This window comes from Pristiophorus japonicus, chromosome 7 (assembly GCF_044704955.1).
Source record: "Pristiophorus japonicus isolate sPriJap1 chromosome 7, sPriJap1.hap1, whole genome shotgun sequence".
Lineage (NCBI taxonomy): Eukaryota > Metazoa > Chordata > Chondrichthyes > Pristiophoridae > Pristiophorus > Pristiophorus japonicus.
Genome location: NC_091983.1, coordinates 73,570,881 through 73,584,489, shown reverse-complemented (window position 1 = coordinate 73,584,489; position 13,609 = coordinate 73,570,881). Strand labels below are relative to the sequence as shown.

At 40.0% G+C, this 13,609-nt stretch overlaps 1 protein-coding gene across 1 annotated transcript in view; it reads right to left on the bottom strand.

The window, feature by feature from the left end:
• atad2b (ATPase family AAA domain containing 2B) overlaps positions 1 to 13,609 on the bottom strand; it is a 177,420-nt gene that overhangs the window by 15,995 nt on the left and 147,816 nt on the right. The window contains exons 23-25 of the mRNA XM_070884187.1: positions 12,717 to 12,839; positions 10,852 to 10,968; positions 5,274 to 6,038 (exon numbers count right to left, since the gene is read on the bottom strand). Of these exons, the coding sequence (XP_070740288.1) occupies positions 5,274 to 6,038; positions 10,852 to 10,968; positions 12,717 to 12,839 (1,005 nt within the window). The remainder of the gene's footprint in view (positions 1 to 5,273; positions 6,039 to 10,851; positions 10,969 to 12,716; positions 12,840 to 13,609) is intronic.

Sequence of the window (13,609 nt, the reverse complement as noted above, 5' to 3'; positions counted from 1 at the left end):
AGACTGGGTGATGTGTAATGAGAAAGGACTAATTAGCAATCTTGTTGTGCGAGGCCCCTTGGGGAAGAGTGACCATAACATGGTAGAATTCTTTATTAGGATGGAGAGTGACACAGTTAATTCAGAAACTAGGGTCCTGAACTTAAGGAAAGGTATCTTCGATGGTTTGAGGCATGAACTGGCTAGAATAGACTGGCAAATGATTATTAAAAGGGTTGACAGTGGATAGGCAATGGCAAACATTTAAAGATCACATGGATGAACTTCAGCAATTGTACATCCCTGTCTGGAGTAAAAATAAAACAGGGAAGGTGGCTCAATCGTGGCTAACAAGGGAAATTAAGGATAGTGTTAAATCCAAGGAAGAGGCATATAAATTAGCCAGAAAAAGCAGCAAACCTGAGGACTGGGAGAAATTTAGAATTCAGCAGAGCAGGACAAAGGGTTTAATTAAGAGGGGGAAGAGAGAGTACGAGAAGAGGCTTGCCGGGGACATAAAAACTGACTGCAAAAAGCTTCTATAGATATGTGAAAAGAAAAAGATTAGTGAAGACAAACGTAGGTCCCTTGCAGTCGGATTCAGGTGAATTTATAATGGGGAACAAAGAAATGGCAGACCAATTGAACAAATACTTTGGTTCTGTCTTCACGAAGGAAGACACAAATAACCTTCCGGAAGTACTAGGGGACCGACGGTCTAGTGAGAAGGAGGAATTGAAGGATATCCTTATTAGGCAGGAAACTTTGTTTGGGAAATTGATGGGATTGAAGGCCGATAAATCCCCGGGGCCTGGTTGTCTGCATCCCAAAGTACTTAAGGAAGTGGCCCTAGAAATAGTGGCTGTATTGGTGATTATTTTCCAACAGTCTATCGACTCTGGATCAATTCCTATGGATTGGAGGGTAGCTAATGTAACACCACTTTAAAAGGGAGGGAGAGAGAAAGCGGGTAATTATAGACTGGTTAGCCTGACATCAGTGGTGGGGAAAATGTTGGAATCAATTATTAAGGATGAAATAGCAGCGCATTTGTAAAGCAGTGACAGGATCGGTCCAAGTCAGCATGGATTTATGAAGAGGAAATCATGCTTGACAAATGTTCTAGAAATTTTTGAGGATGTAACTAGTAGAGTGGACAAGGGAGAACCAGTGGATGTGGTGTATTTGGACTTTCAAAAGGCTTTTGTCAAGGTTCCACACAAGAGATTGGTGTGCAAAATCAAAGCACACGGTATTGAGGGTAATAAACTGACGTGGATAGAGAACTGGTTAGCAGACAGGAAGCAGAGAGTCGGGATAAACGGGTCCTTTTTAGAATGGCAGGCAGTGACTAGTGGAGTGTCGCAGGGCTCAGTGCTGGGACCCCAGCCCTTTACAATATACATCATTGATTTGGATGAAGGAATTGAGTGTAATATCTCCAAGGTTGCAGATGACACTAAACTGGGTGGCGGCGTGAGCTGTGAGGGGGACGCTAAGAGGCTGCAGGGTGACTTGGACAGATTAGGTGAGTGGGCAAATGCATGATAGATGCAGTATAATGTGGATAAATGTGAGGTTATCCACTTTGGGGGCAAAAACATGAAGGCAGATTATCTGAATGGTGGCAGATTAGGAAAAGGGGAGGTGCAACGAGACCTGGGGTGTCATGGTACATCAGTCATTGAAAGTTGGCATACAGGTGCAGCAGGCGGTGAAGAAGGCAAATGGTATGTTGGCCTTCATAGCTAGGGGATTTGAGTATAGGAGCAGGGAGGTCTTACTGCAGTTGTACAGGGCCTTGGTGAGTCCTCATCTGGAATAGTGTGTTCTGTTTTGGTCTCCTAATCTGAGGAAGGACGTTCTTGCTATTGAGGGAGTGCAGCAAAAGTTCACCAGACTGATTCCCGGGATGGCTGGACTGACATTTGAGGAGAGACTGGATCAACTGGGCCTTTACATATTGGAGTTTATAAGGATCAGACGGGATCTCATAGAAACATACAAGATTCTGACGGGGGCGGGACAGGTTCGATGCGGGTAGATTGTTCCCGATGTTGGGGAAGTCCAGAACCAGGGGACACAATCTTAGGATAAGGGGCAGGCCATTTAGGGCTGAGATGAGGAGAAACTTCTTCACTCCGAGAGTTGTTAACCTGTGGAATTCCCTGCCGCAGAGTTGTTGATGCCAGTTCATTGGATATATTCAAGAGGGAGTTAGATATGGCCCTTACGGCTAAGGGAATCAAGGGATATGGAGAGAAAGCAGGAAAGGGGTACTGAGGGAATGATCAGCCATGATCGTATTGAATGGTGGTGCAGGTTCGAAGGGCCAAATGGTCTACTCCTGCACCTATTTTCTATGTTTCTATGTAACAACTTAAGCAGCAATACAAGAGAATACTGCGGATGCTAGAATCTGAACTAAAAACAGAAAATGCTGGAAATACTCATCGATCAGGCGGCATCTGTGGCGAGAGAAACAGAGTTAATGTCTCAGGTCGATGACCCTTCGTCAGAACGAGTGAAAGTTAAAGATGTAACAGGTTTTTAAGCAAGTGTAGGGGTAGGGAAAGGGGAGAGGGGAGGAAAGACCAAAAGGGAAGGTTTGTGATCGGCAGAAGAGATTCAGACACAAAAGGGATAATGGTGCAAGGCAAAAGGAGATGGTAATGGAACAAGTTAAGAAAGCAAAGATTAGTCTAGATAAAGTGTAAATGGAGATGGCAGAATCATTAACAGCTGCCATAAGAAAGAGAAAAAAAAAGGGAAAAAAATAGGGGCAGAGGTTATGTTCTGAAATTGTTGAACTTGATGTCGAGTCCAGAAGGCTGTAAAATGCCTAAACGAAAGATGAGATGTTGTTCCTCGAGCTTACAGTTCCAATGAAGCTCAACGCAAACTCGAGGAACAGTATCTCATCTTTCGTTTAGGCACATTACAGCCTTCTGGATTCAACATTGAGTTCAACAATTTCAAACCATTACCTTTGTCCCAATTATTTTCTTTTTTTTTTCCCCCACTCTTTCCCATGGTAGGTGTTGATGATTCTGCCACCTCCATTTACACCCTATCTAGACTCCTCTTCTTTCCTAACTTGTCCCATTACCATCTCCTTTTTGTCTCTTAATCTCTTCTGCCTTTCACCCCATCACAGGCCTTCCCTTTTGTTCTTTCTTCCCATTCCCCCTTTCCCTGCTCTTGCTTTAAAACCTGTTAAACATCTCTCCTCCAGTTCTGATGAAAGGCCATCGACCTGAAACGTCAACTCTGCTGCTCTCTCCATAGATGCTGCCTGACCTGCTGAGTATTTCCTGCATTTTCTGCTTTTATTATCTTAAGCAGCAAGGCACCCTAAAGTATATGATGAACAATGTGGGTCATCTTTGACAATAGTACAAGATGTTTGAAATTGCAAACATTTCCTCAGCTTGGTTAACCATGTAACACTTCAGAACACCATTGTGTGGGCCAAAACAAACTTATACCTTGAGGAGAATTTGACAAACTAACTAGCTCAGGTTAACAGCTTTGTGTATCCTTGGGAATTAACTCCTTATATCTAAATTCGACCACCATCAGTTTGCCTGTTGACCTCTTGGTTGGACTATCATGGCAACCAGAGGGTTTTCTCACTTTATATTCTTTTTAAAGGAAAAGACTGAGATTAGATCCAATTTCTGCTTTGAAACAGATTGCTTATACCGGGATCTCCTTTGTCTGCTTGCTAGCTGTGAGGATGCGACAAATTAGTTTCCGTCCCAGTTCCCAGCACGTATGGGTACATAGAAAACGGAAACACCACTAATTTGGCAATAATGGACAAATATGCCCAGATAGGTTAGAAGGATGTTGAAAATGCAAAATTCAAACTATTATAATTGGGGTTGAGGCAAATTGCCAGACAGAGTAGAAGTAACTTTATCCTACAGATCACTGGTTAATACTGACGCTATGTACATGTAATGAAGAATGCTGACATCCCTGGAGTCCAAATCTTAAACAAAAAAAACCCCAGCAAATTTTAAAACTGATTTAAGTTATTAGGACAATACAATAGGATTTCAATAATAATGTTCAGCATTGTGTCAGCCATAGCTCATGGGTGGCACCCTCGCCTTTGAATACAAAGGTTATGAATTCAAATCCCACTCCAGAGACTTGGGCTCAAAAATGTAGACTGGCACTCTAGTGCAGTACTGAGGGAGTGCAGCACTGTCGGTGGTGCCGTCTTTCAGATGAGACGTTAAACCGAGGTCCCGTCTGCACACTCAGGTGGACATAAAAGATCCCATGGCACGATCTCGAAAAAGAGCAGGGGAGTTATCCCCGCTGTTCTGGCCAATATTTATCCCTTAATCAACATTACAAAAACAGATTATCTGGTCGTTATCACATTGCTGTTTGTGGGAGTTTGCTGAGCACAAATTGGCTGCCGGCTTTCATACATTACAACAGTGCCTACATGTCAAAAGTACTTAATTGGCTGGAAAACACTTTAGGACGCCTTGAGGTCATGAAGGGAGTTATATAAATGCAAGTCTTCTTTATTGTATTACAAAGCTTAATTATATTTTTGTAATAATTAGATTAGCATAACTATTTGAGCAGACAGCAAATCTGCAATTTGTTTCCTTGATACCTTACTACTGAAGCAGGCAAATTTTGTACTTCTTAAAAAAAAAAAGGAGCACTGAAGAATAGAATTTTCTTTTCTCTTTGCATTTATTCAGTTTGTACGTCCTGGTCAGGTACATCATGGATGAGATACACACTAAAGTTCCTCTACTCTGCTCCAATGACACACAATGTCCTCTCCCCTGCCTCAACTCCAACCTCAAAAACCCTGATAGTACCTATGTGGCATTTCCATTCTCTGAATATTTATTAGGAAGTGGCCGACTATGATCTAAAGTCTTCCCTTATAGTTGTTGCAGCTATCATAGTTAAGAGACTTAACTTACTGGTGTGGGGGTTGGATTTAAATTCTGATCTTAAAGTTGAAACAGCGGTGTTCTAAGTCCATTTGCTATCCATTACCCCATTTCTTACACTAAAGTACTTCATAATTAATGGTTTAGTGTACCATAATGTGTTACAGATGTATACAGTTATGTGTCACACAGGGGAAAAAAAAGACCCAGTACAAAGTATTTTACTAGAGTGACAACTGTAAAATAGTGATGTAATTTACAAACTGACAAAAACATATACATTAGATATTACAGTAACTTTACTCATTCAAACTGGTGTACTACACAGAAAGTGCCTATAAGTAAATAAAAAAAGATTACCATCTTTTTCAGGTCCTAGTGCTTTTAGATCAACATCTTCATTCTGAGAACACTTTGTTGCAATGGCTGCCTGTGCTGCACCAGTGACAGTGTGGGAACTGTCTTCAACCAGCTGCTTTTTGTCTTTTTCCACTACAGGTAACTTTGAATTTGGCACAAGCTGAGTCATGGACTCCTTGGTAGGTTCACGTTCCTTTCCAGGTTCATGTTTTGCATCAGACAAATCATTACCAGGTGCAGGATTACCAGATGTGCATGTCCTGCCAGCCAAACATTCTTGAACAGGTTCACTTTCAGCACTTGCCATAGATTCATCACTCCATGCACACTCATTAGGTACTGACACCTTGCCAGGAGTGCATGCATCATTAGGTACACATTGTTCTCCTGGGGCAGAGTTTGTTTTTCTTATAGAAAACTCATTATTCCCATCTAATTGATAGCCTGCACAGTCCTCTTTTCCAGTGGATTTGAGATCACCACTCCCTTTTTCCATTGTACCATTTTCAAGTTTATTTCCCACCTGGGCAACATCCATGATGTCACACGACGATTCATCATTGGTCAGGGAAAGATCTCCATTCTCAGGATAATCTGTACTCACTTCCAGTTCTCCATTCTCTGCTAGCTCACTTTCTTCACCTTGATCATGTTCATTATTTTTAATATCACCACCATCTTTCTTGAGGTGGATCACCTTTTTTGGCTTCTTAATAATACCGCGACCCCATTTGGAACGTCGACGTGGTTTCCTTTTAATGTGAACTGTTGAGCAACAAAAAACAGAAATAAATACCAAGATTAACAACAGAATTAAAGTGAAGCTATTCATTAAACATTGCTTTTGTAGGAATCTAGTAGTAATGACTTCACTTCAGTGTTTACCAGTAGCATGCACCACAGTGCTGCAGGACAGCTACACATTCTTTCAGCTGGTTATCTTCAACATTAATGAGTCATAACTGTTGAAGAAACAATTCCTTTTAAACCTCACCATATTTTGTTCCCCAACCTAGACCCCATGCCATGTTCCATACATTGTTCTAAGCTCTAAAAGCCTTAGCATTTCAAAGGGTAGAGGGAGGGAACTATAAAAGCTAGAAGGGGTTGATTAAGATTACATTTAAATTCATGTTTCAGTCTTATTGCATATTTAAAAAGTGACCAGCTAGTTATTTTGATTTCCTGGGAACTTCTTAAAATTTAGCATGAAATTCTAGGAGAGCGCTGCTGTTCCAACATTAAGTTAACTGCCCAAGGAGCAAAGCTGCTCCATAGAAGCTTCCAAGTACAGAGTTCCTTTGTTGCTGTGCTTAGTGCAATGAGTGCCACCAACATAAGTTATCCAGCTGCATATCTCTACTATAATGGTACATAAAGTAAGTGGTCATAATTCTCCAGCTTGAACCAAGTTTTTTTTGACACTTTCTCACCTAAATAGCAGAGCTTTTATTTTTAAATCTCCAAACTCCTGAAACAGTAACATTTCTCTACTAAAATGAATAATTAAGATGGCCATAGTGCTGGTAAATCCTGCAAATCCCCTGGGAGGACAGATGCACCAGCGTTAGCGTCCTCGATCAGGCCAATATCCCCAGCATCGAAGCACTGACCACACTCTACCAGCTCCGTTGGGCAGGCCACATTGTTCACATGCTTGACACAAGACTCCCAAGCAAGCGCTCTACTCTGAACTCCTACATGGCAAGCGAGCCCAAGGTGGGCAGAGGAAACATTTCAAGGACACCCTCAAAGCTTCCTTGATAAAATGCAACATCCCCACCGACACCTGGGAGTCCCTGGCCAAAGACCGCCTTAAGTGGAGGAAGTGCATCCGGGAGGGCGCTGAGCACCTCGAGTCTCGTCACTGAGAGCATGCAGAAACCAAGTGCAGGCAGCGGAAAGAGCGTGCGGCAAACCAGTCCCACCCACCCTTTCCTTCAACGACTGTCTGTCCCACCTGTGACATAGACTGTAATTCCCGTATTGGACTGTTCAGTCACCTAAGAACTCACTTTTAGAGTGGAAGCAAGTCTTCCTCGATTTCGAGGGACTGCCTACGATGATGAAATTTTGATTCAGTTTAAAGTTTGTTCCTGTACTAAGTGGGAAATTGATTGCTAAAAGCAGTAATTCATTACTCATCTTAAAAGTTACTAAAATGTTTGAGTTAAGTTGGTATCAATCCAATAGTTACATTCCAGACAGTTGTGAAAACAACCCTTGAAATTTAATGTACAATGAAATGTGATACACTCCACTAATGCATGTGGAAATGTTTTCATTATTACAACAATGATTAAAAAGATTATAATTTGTTTTGTTACTTAGTTTTATGTAATACATTCTGGAACATTAAGAAATCATCCTGTGTACATTGTATCACTAGTCAAATAATTTAGTGGGTTTTAGCAGATTGGCACTGAAGATACTGAATACCTGTAAATGAATTGTAGAACCAGACGTACATAAAATTGTAAAACCAGTTTAGGTTCAGCATTTGAACCATGAAACCATGCATTTGATGATTTAAATTAACTGATCATCTGGTGTAATTTATAACTAGAACACAGTGATCATCTAAATACATTTCTGATTAATAGTATTACTGATAGCTGCTTTGTTTAGTTCTGATGTTAATTTCATAGTGAGTATATGATTAAAAAAAGTAACTTTGGGTCCACACATATTACACGCTCTGGCCACTGGGTGGCGTTGTAGAACAAATTCTGATCTTAGAACCCAGAGAGAGTAATGGGCCGGATCTTGCTGGAGTGGCAAATTGTGCGGCGTGCCCACTTAGTTAGTCCTTTTTCTGCACCCTTCAGCTCAAAACATTTTTGTGCTGTAACTCACTGGAAGTGCAAGAGGAGAACGGTGTGGTGAGGGCAACGGGATATCTGGGACCTCAGTGAACAGTGTATTTCCTTAACCAATGAGATTCAAGAATTGAGAAGAAAACAGAGGAACGACTAAGAAAGGGGGTGAATTAGATTAAATCAAGTACAGAAAGAGAAATAGAGAGGGGAAAAAATTAGATTGAGAGAAAAAAAGATTGTAAGGAAAAGAAAAAAAGAAAACACTTGAAGGAATGAGAAACCACAATTTAAAATGTTCAATTTCTGGACCAGAAAGGTTGTTTGGCACTACGTTAACAATTATCACATCGTTAAAAAGTACTTATGCTGTTAATTACCAGACTTAACCTTTTGAGGTGAATTTAATGGGCAATTAATCCAACAAGCTCTTAAAAAAATGGGGAGGCAAAGAGTGAGATGCCGTTTGTGGGAAATGTAAACCAACCAGCAAGTTCTGGAGTTTCGTACATCATGGCAAATCCCCCAGTTTGCATATTAATAATGGCGTGCAGCGTTAACATGCAGTTATTTCTTCAGCAAGATCTGGCCAAAGTGTTTTTTTTTATATACAGCACCTAGATCTCATTGTCCTGAAACATTAACTCTCTCCACAGATGCTGCCTGACTTGCTGAGTGTTATCCAGTATTTTATGGCCCGGATTTTGCAGTCAGCAGTGAAGTGGGTTCTTGAGCTGAAGTGCCAGTTTAGGCCGAAGGATCGTTAATAGGTTGATTGCCATTTAAATTGCCTGCGAGCATTCATTAAAGAGGCTGCACAGCATTTTGGTGGATAGCGCTTGACCAACACCCTCTCCTAAGAGCAACCTGCTGAATAGGAGTAAATAAGTTGTTGCCGAGGATTTCAAGTGCTACTTAAAGATATATTACCTTTTACTGTTCATTTGCTGCTGGAGGTTTGAAGAGGACTTTTAAAACACATTGGGAGACTTTCTGGGACACTTTTTCCAAGACTTCACTAACATTATCAACATGTATCCCTGAAATTCTCTGAGGACTACACCTAAAAAGAGTAAGTGCTCCACTACTCTACCTTATAGGAGTCACCAGGAGAAAGGGAGTGCTTGACCATGGGCATCTTGCTAGGGCTCCCCTTGGTCTGCAGGAAGAATAGAATGAGGACATGAGTCCAGGCATAGATGCACCTGCTGCTGGAGGAGAGGGGAAGAGAACAAGGTGAACTCCTCCCTCTCTCTCCTCCCCTTGCTTGCACAGGACATCCCTTCTCCTCTGGATCTCCTCCACCAGGACCTCCAGTGAAGCATCGAAGAAACTGTGCACCCTCTCCCTCAGTCCCGGAGCCATCCTAAAACCTGCCATTGTGTGTCAACCAGCCAGTGGGTGCGAGGAGCCCACATATACTGCTCCATGAAAATTGCTTCTAATCAGCACTTGAGTGCTAAAGCTGCAAGTGTATGATTTAGCACCTCCATGCAAGTGAGCAATAAGGCCCAAAATTGTGTGCTGAAGCCAGACTTTCAAACAGGCATGTATTATTAGCACAGCAGCCTCTTAGCACCTGTTTTCACCAAAATAACCGTAAGTTAGTCCAGAGTGTATGGATATTAAAATCCCTGATTTGGAGTAAGATTGTTAATAATGACTCACCAAACTTTCTAACCATGATGAAGAAATATCTGCCAATACTAAATGCTTTTGTGTGTTATTTCACCAATTCCACACAGATACTCCAACCTGTCGCCTTTGCAATAATACTTGTAAATTATAACTGAATCAGACATAAAAAAACTGTTTGATTTCAGCTTAGAAGGCCAAAAAATGTATGTAAAATAAAACATCTGTAACCCAGTTATTCAATTTGAACCATAAATTCCTATCTTAGAATACAGAGGCCTATAAATTTGATGGCATTACACCGGTTTTACATTATTTGCTGTTATATTAATAATTTAGTGACCTATTACAATAATTGAGCACATATTTTGAATTGGCAGCAACTTTTGTTCACTCAAATCTGCATTTCTGGACAACACCTCTAATTGCATCTTACTACAGTGAGCAGATCAGTCAAAATTTGTCTGCACTATAATAGTTAATCACTTTCTTCACGGTTAGATCAGGAGTTACCTCATGCAAATCACCTCACCATGATCGATACTGAGCCACATGTTCTCAGATCCAAAATTACCTGCAACATTTCACCCATTATGGAAGATCTTACTCGAGTGTTTTACGAAGGTTAATAAAATTAGAGTTTTTTTATAAAACTATTTTGATTGCATCTAATCACCAATAGCAAAGTCTCACGGCTCACATCTGTTTAATGTTGGATGGTATATTTACAGATCTGTGGTGTGTGCTGGAGCAGGTGATACTTATTGTCCAAGGTCTTCAAGGAACTACAACTACAATGAGTGTTAAACCATAATTTCTCATACATTCTGAGAGCAAAACTCAACAGTAATGCACACGTGACATTGGGATCAGTTCACAGCAGATAGCATGAGTAAATGTTAGGTAATTGCTAGTATAAGGGGAGAAAATTGAATTTTTAAAATCGGCAGGGTGGAATATTTATACTCATGACACACAAATTGTGGTACAATGCTCAAAACTTCCAAAATTTTACATTAGAATAAAGTGTACCAAAATGCACCTTCAAAAGGCTAGAATAATAAAAAAAAGTTACAAACTACTAACAGGATCCTTTTACAATCATTATGCTCAGTCTCAGTACTTACTTGTATGCTTGCATTCCCCATTTGTGGTACTTGCTTCTAAATTCCGAGATGAGTCTTGAGTCACATCTCCGTTTGTTTCTATACTATGATTTGTTTGCTTTGCTACTTCTGATATTCCTGCACACAATAAACAAGCACGATGTCACAAACAATCTTCAATGTAGTATCTTACCATGTATACTGCAAAAAATAAACCTTTTAAGTCACTAAGCAGCATTTGAATCTATATTGATTTATTCAGCAATTTTTATTATTCAATGGTGATTTAAATTCCCCAGATAATTAACTGGGTAACAGCTGTGGGATAAAAAGTAACCCTCCTGAGTCGTGCAGGATTGCTTCATTACACATAGTGCTGAACAGTCAAAAGGGTCATATTGAGAAATGAGCCAGGTATTGTAAATTAAATTGGAACTGGGTCCAATGATCATATTATCAATCAGATCTGAAATGGACACGAGGGCGTGTAGAAAGAACATAAGAAATAGGAGCAGGAGTAAGCCATTTGGCCCCTCGAGCCATTCAATAAGATCGTGACTGATCTTCCACCTGAACTCCATTTTCCCATACTATCCCCATATAATTTGATTCACTTACTATCCAAAAGTCTATAGATCTCGGTCTTGAATATGCTCAACAACCAAGCATCCACATACCTCTGGAGTAGAGAATTCAAAAGATTCACAACCTTTTGAGTGAAGAAATTTCCTCTCATCTCAGTCCTAAATTACCAACTTCTTGTGAGACTGTGACCCCTGGTTCTAGACTCACCAGCCAGGGGAAACATCCTCCCTGCATCTACCCTGTCAAGCCCCTTAAGAATTTTATATGTTTCAATGAGATCACCTCTCATTCTTCTAAACTCTAGGGAGTTGCCGCATTTCCTACATTACAACAGTGATTACACATCAAAAGTACTTCATTGGCTGTAAAGCAATTTGGGACATCCTGATGAAATGAAAGGCACTATATAAAAATAAGTTATTTATCTTTCTACTTTTGTATGTTTAGCTGCAACTTGGTCAACAAAGTTTTCCCAGCTTGTTAATTTAAGAGTACAAAATATAATCAAAGAATATGAACAGTGCAGAAAGAGAAACAGGGATCAATTAGCTTCAGTAACATGGAACCAATATCCAGTCCATCGTGATAAAAATCTATACAGCACAAATGTAATTAATGGATTTCAGTGATTGCCATCACTAAACTTGAATTAAGCCTGCCTTATTCAGAAAATGGTTAAGTGGAATTGAGGGATAGGTGCTGAAGTAATCTTCACAAACACCAGTCAGCGTTGACTTTCACTGTTTTCTTAACTTTAGAATATGTTACATCAACACAAGTAAAGTGTCCTAGAAGTAGAAGGGTTGTATCTTAAATTACTGTTCGAGGAGAGGCTGGGACCATCCCAGGAAGCTTCCTGAAGAAAATGATCCAGGTCAATATTTCCTTGAAGTAATATTCAAGTATAAATAAATTGAAGTAATGCCATGTTATCATTACCACTTAAAAAGGACACAAGCTCACGACACAGGCAATATAAAAAATTTAATTATTTGATCCTGGTGTAAAATAGTTTACCTCTACCCTGTTGGTCTACAGATGTAAAGATTTATAACAGCAAGGGCAAGAGCCAGTTAATAAAGCCAGTTAATTCAGAAAATAAAGATTGCTTAGCCAGGTCAGCTTAGGCGAGAAAAGCACTCCCACTGGCATTATACCCATCAGACGTGCAATAATTATTAGAGGAAATTGGATATATTACATATATTCAAGCAATGTATCATGGAAAGTTGCAGGTTCCATTCTACTTTTGAGAGCACTCTGGCCTATTACAGCTATTATTTGCTTCAGTGGCTACTCACTTCGCTTTCTTCTAGATTCTTTGATATCTTCACAGAATTTGTTAAACTCAGGATCTAGCTCAGCAGCAACAATTGCATGTGCAGTATCCTTGAGTGTACAGGCTCTGTGTCGAATTATCCGATCTATAAAAATAAACACCAAACAGTTATTCTTTGCACAAAATAAACTGAATTTTGAACATTCCTGTCTGGAATTAAAAGTTCCCCTATACTTGCGAGGCAAGTGATTTGCACAGATTGAGCTCAATGACGAGAGATTTTTTGATCAATTTAAACAAAATCCAACTTTGGAAAAGTATTATATTGTCAAGACATAGGATTCTCACATTCTTTAATTTGAAGAGTACAATTCAGTAGTATTGAATATGATTTCTCACTATTAGTTTCATGATTTCTGAAAGGCAACCAGAACATCTTTGGCACCGTTTTATCAGATGATTTTGATTCTATTCAAGCATTTTAAAACACCCCAAAAATTACAGTGTAGTGCAATGCAGCAGTGGTTTGATGTTCCAACATATGGTGCTGTTGAGTGGTTATCTAGAGATGAAGAGCGGGAAAAGAGGAAAATCACCCTCAGCTCCAAGAGACTGTCTCAAGAGTACTTTTTCCAAAGACCTGGGAGCAGATTACACAACAACCTTCTTGGGTAGAAGTATAGTGTAGTTTAGAAGGGGGGGGGGGGGGGGAATATAATTGAAAGAGGGAGGTTAGTGGAGGGGAGCAGCTCTTACTGCAAATAATTAAATAATTAAATTCAGTTGCTCAAGTTGAACTATTCAGATAACTGCATTTTGAATCACATTTTTAGTTAACCCATATGGAATGAAAACATTAAAAAAAATATATAAAGCATTTCTCAGATATCAACAGATAGAACCATGGATGGAATC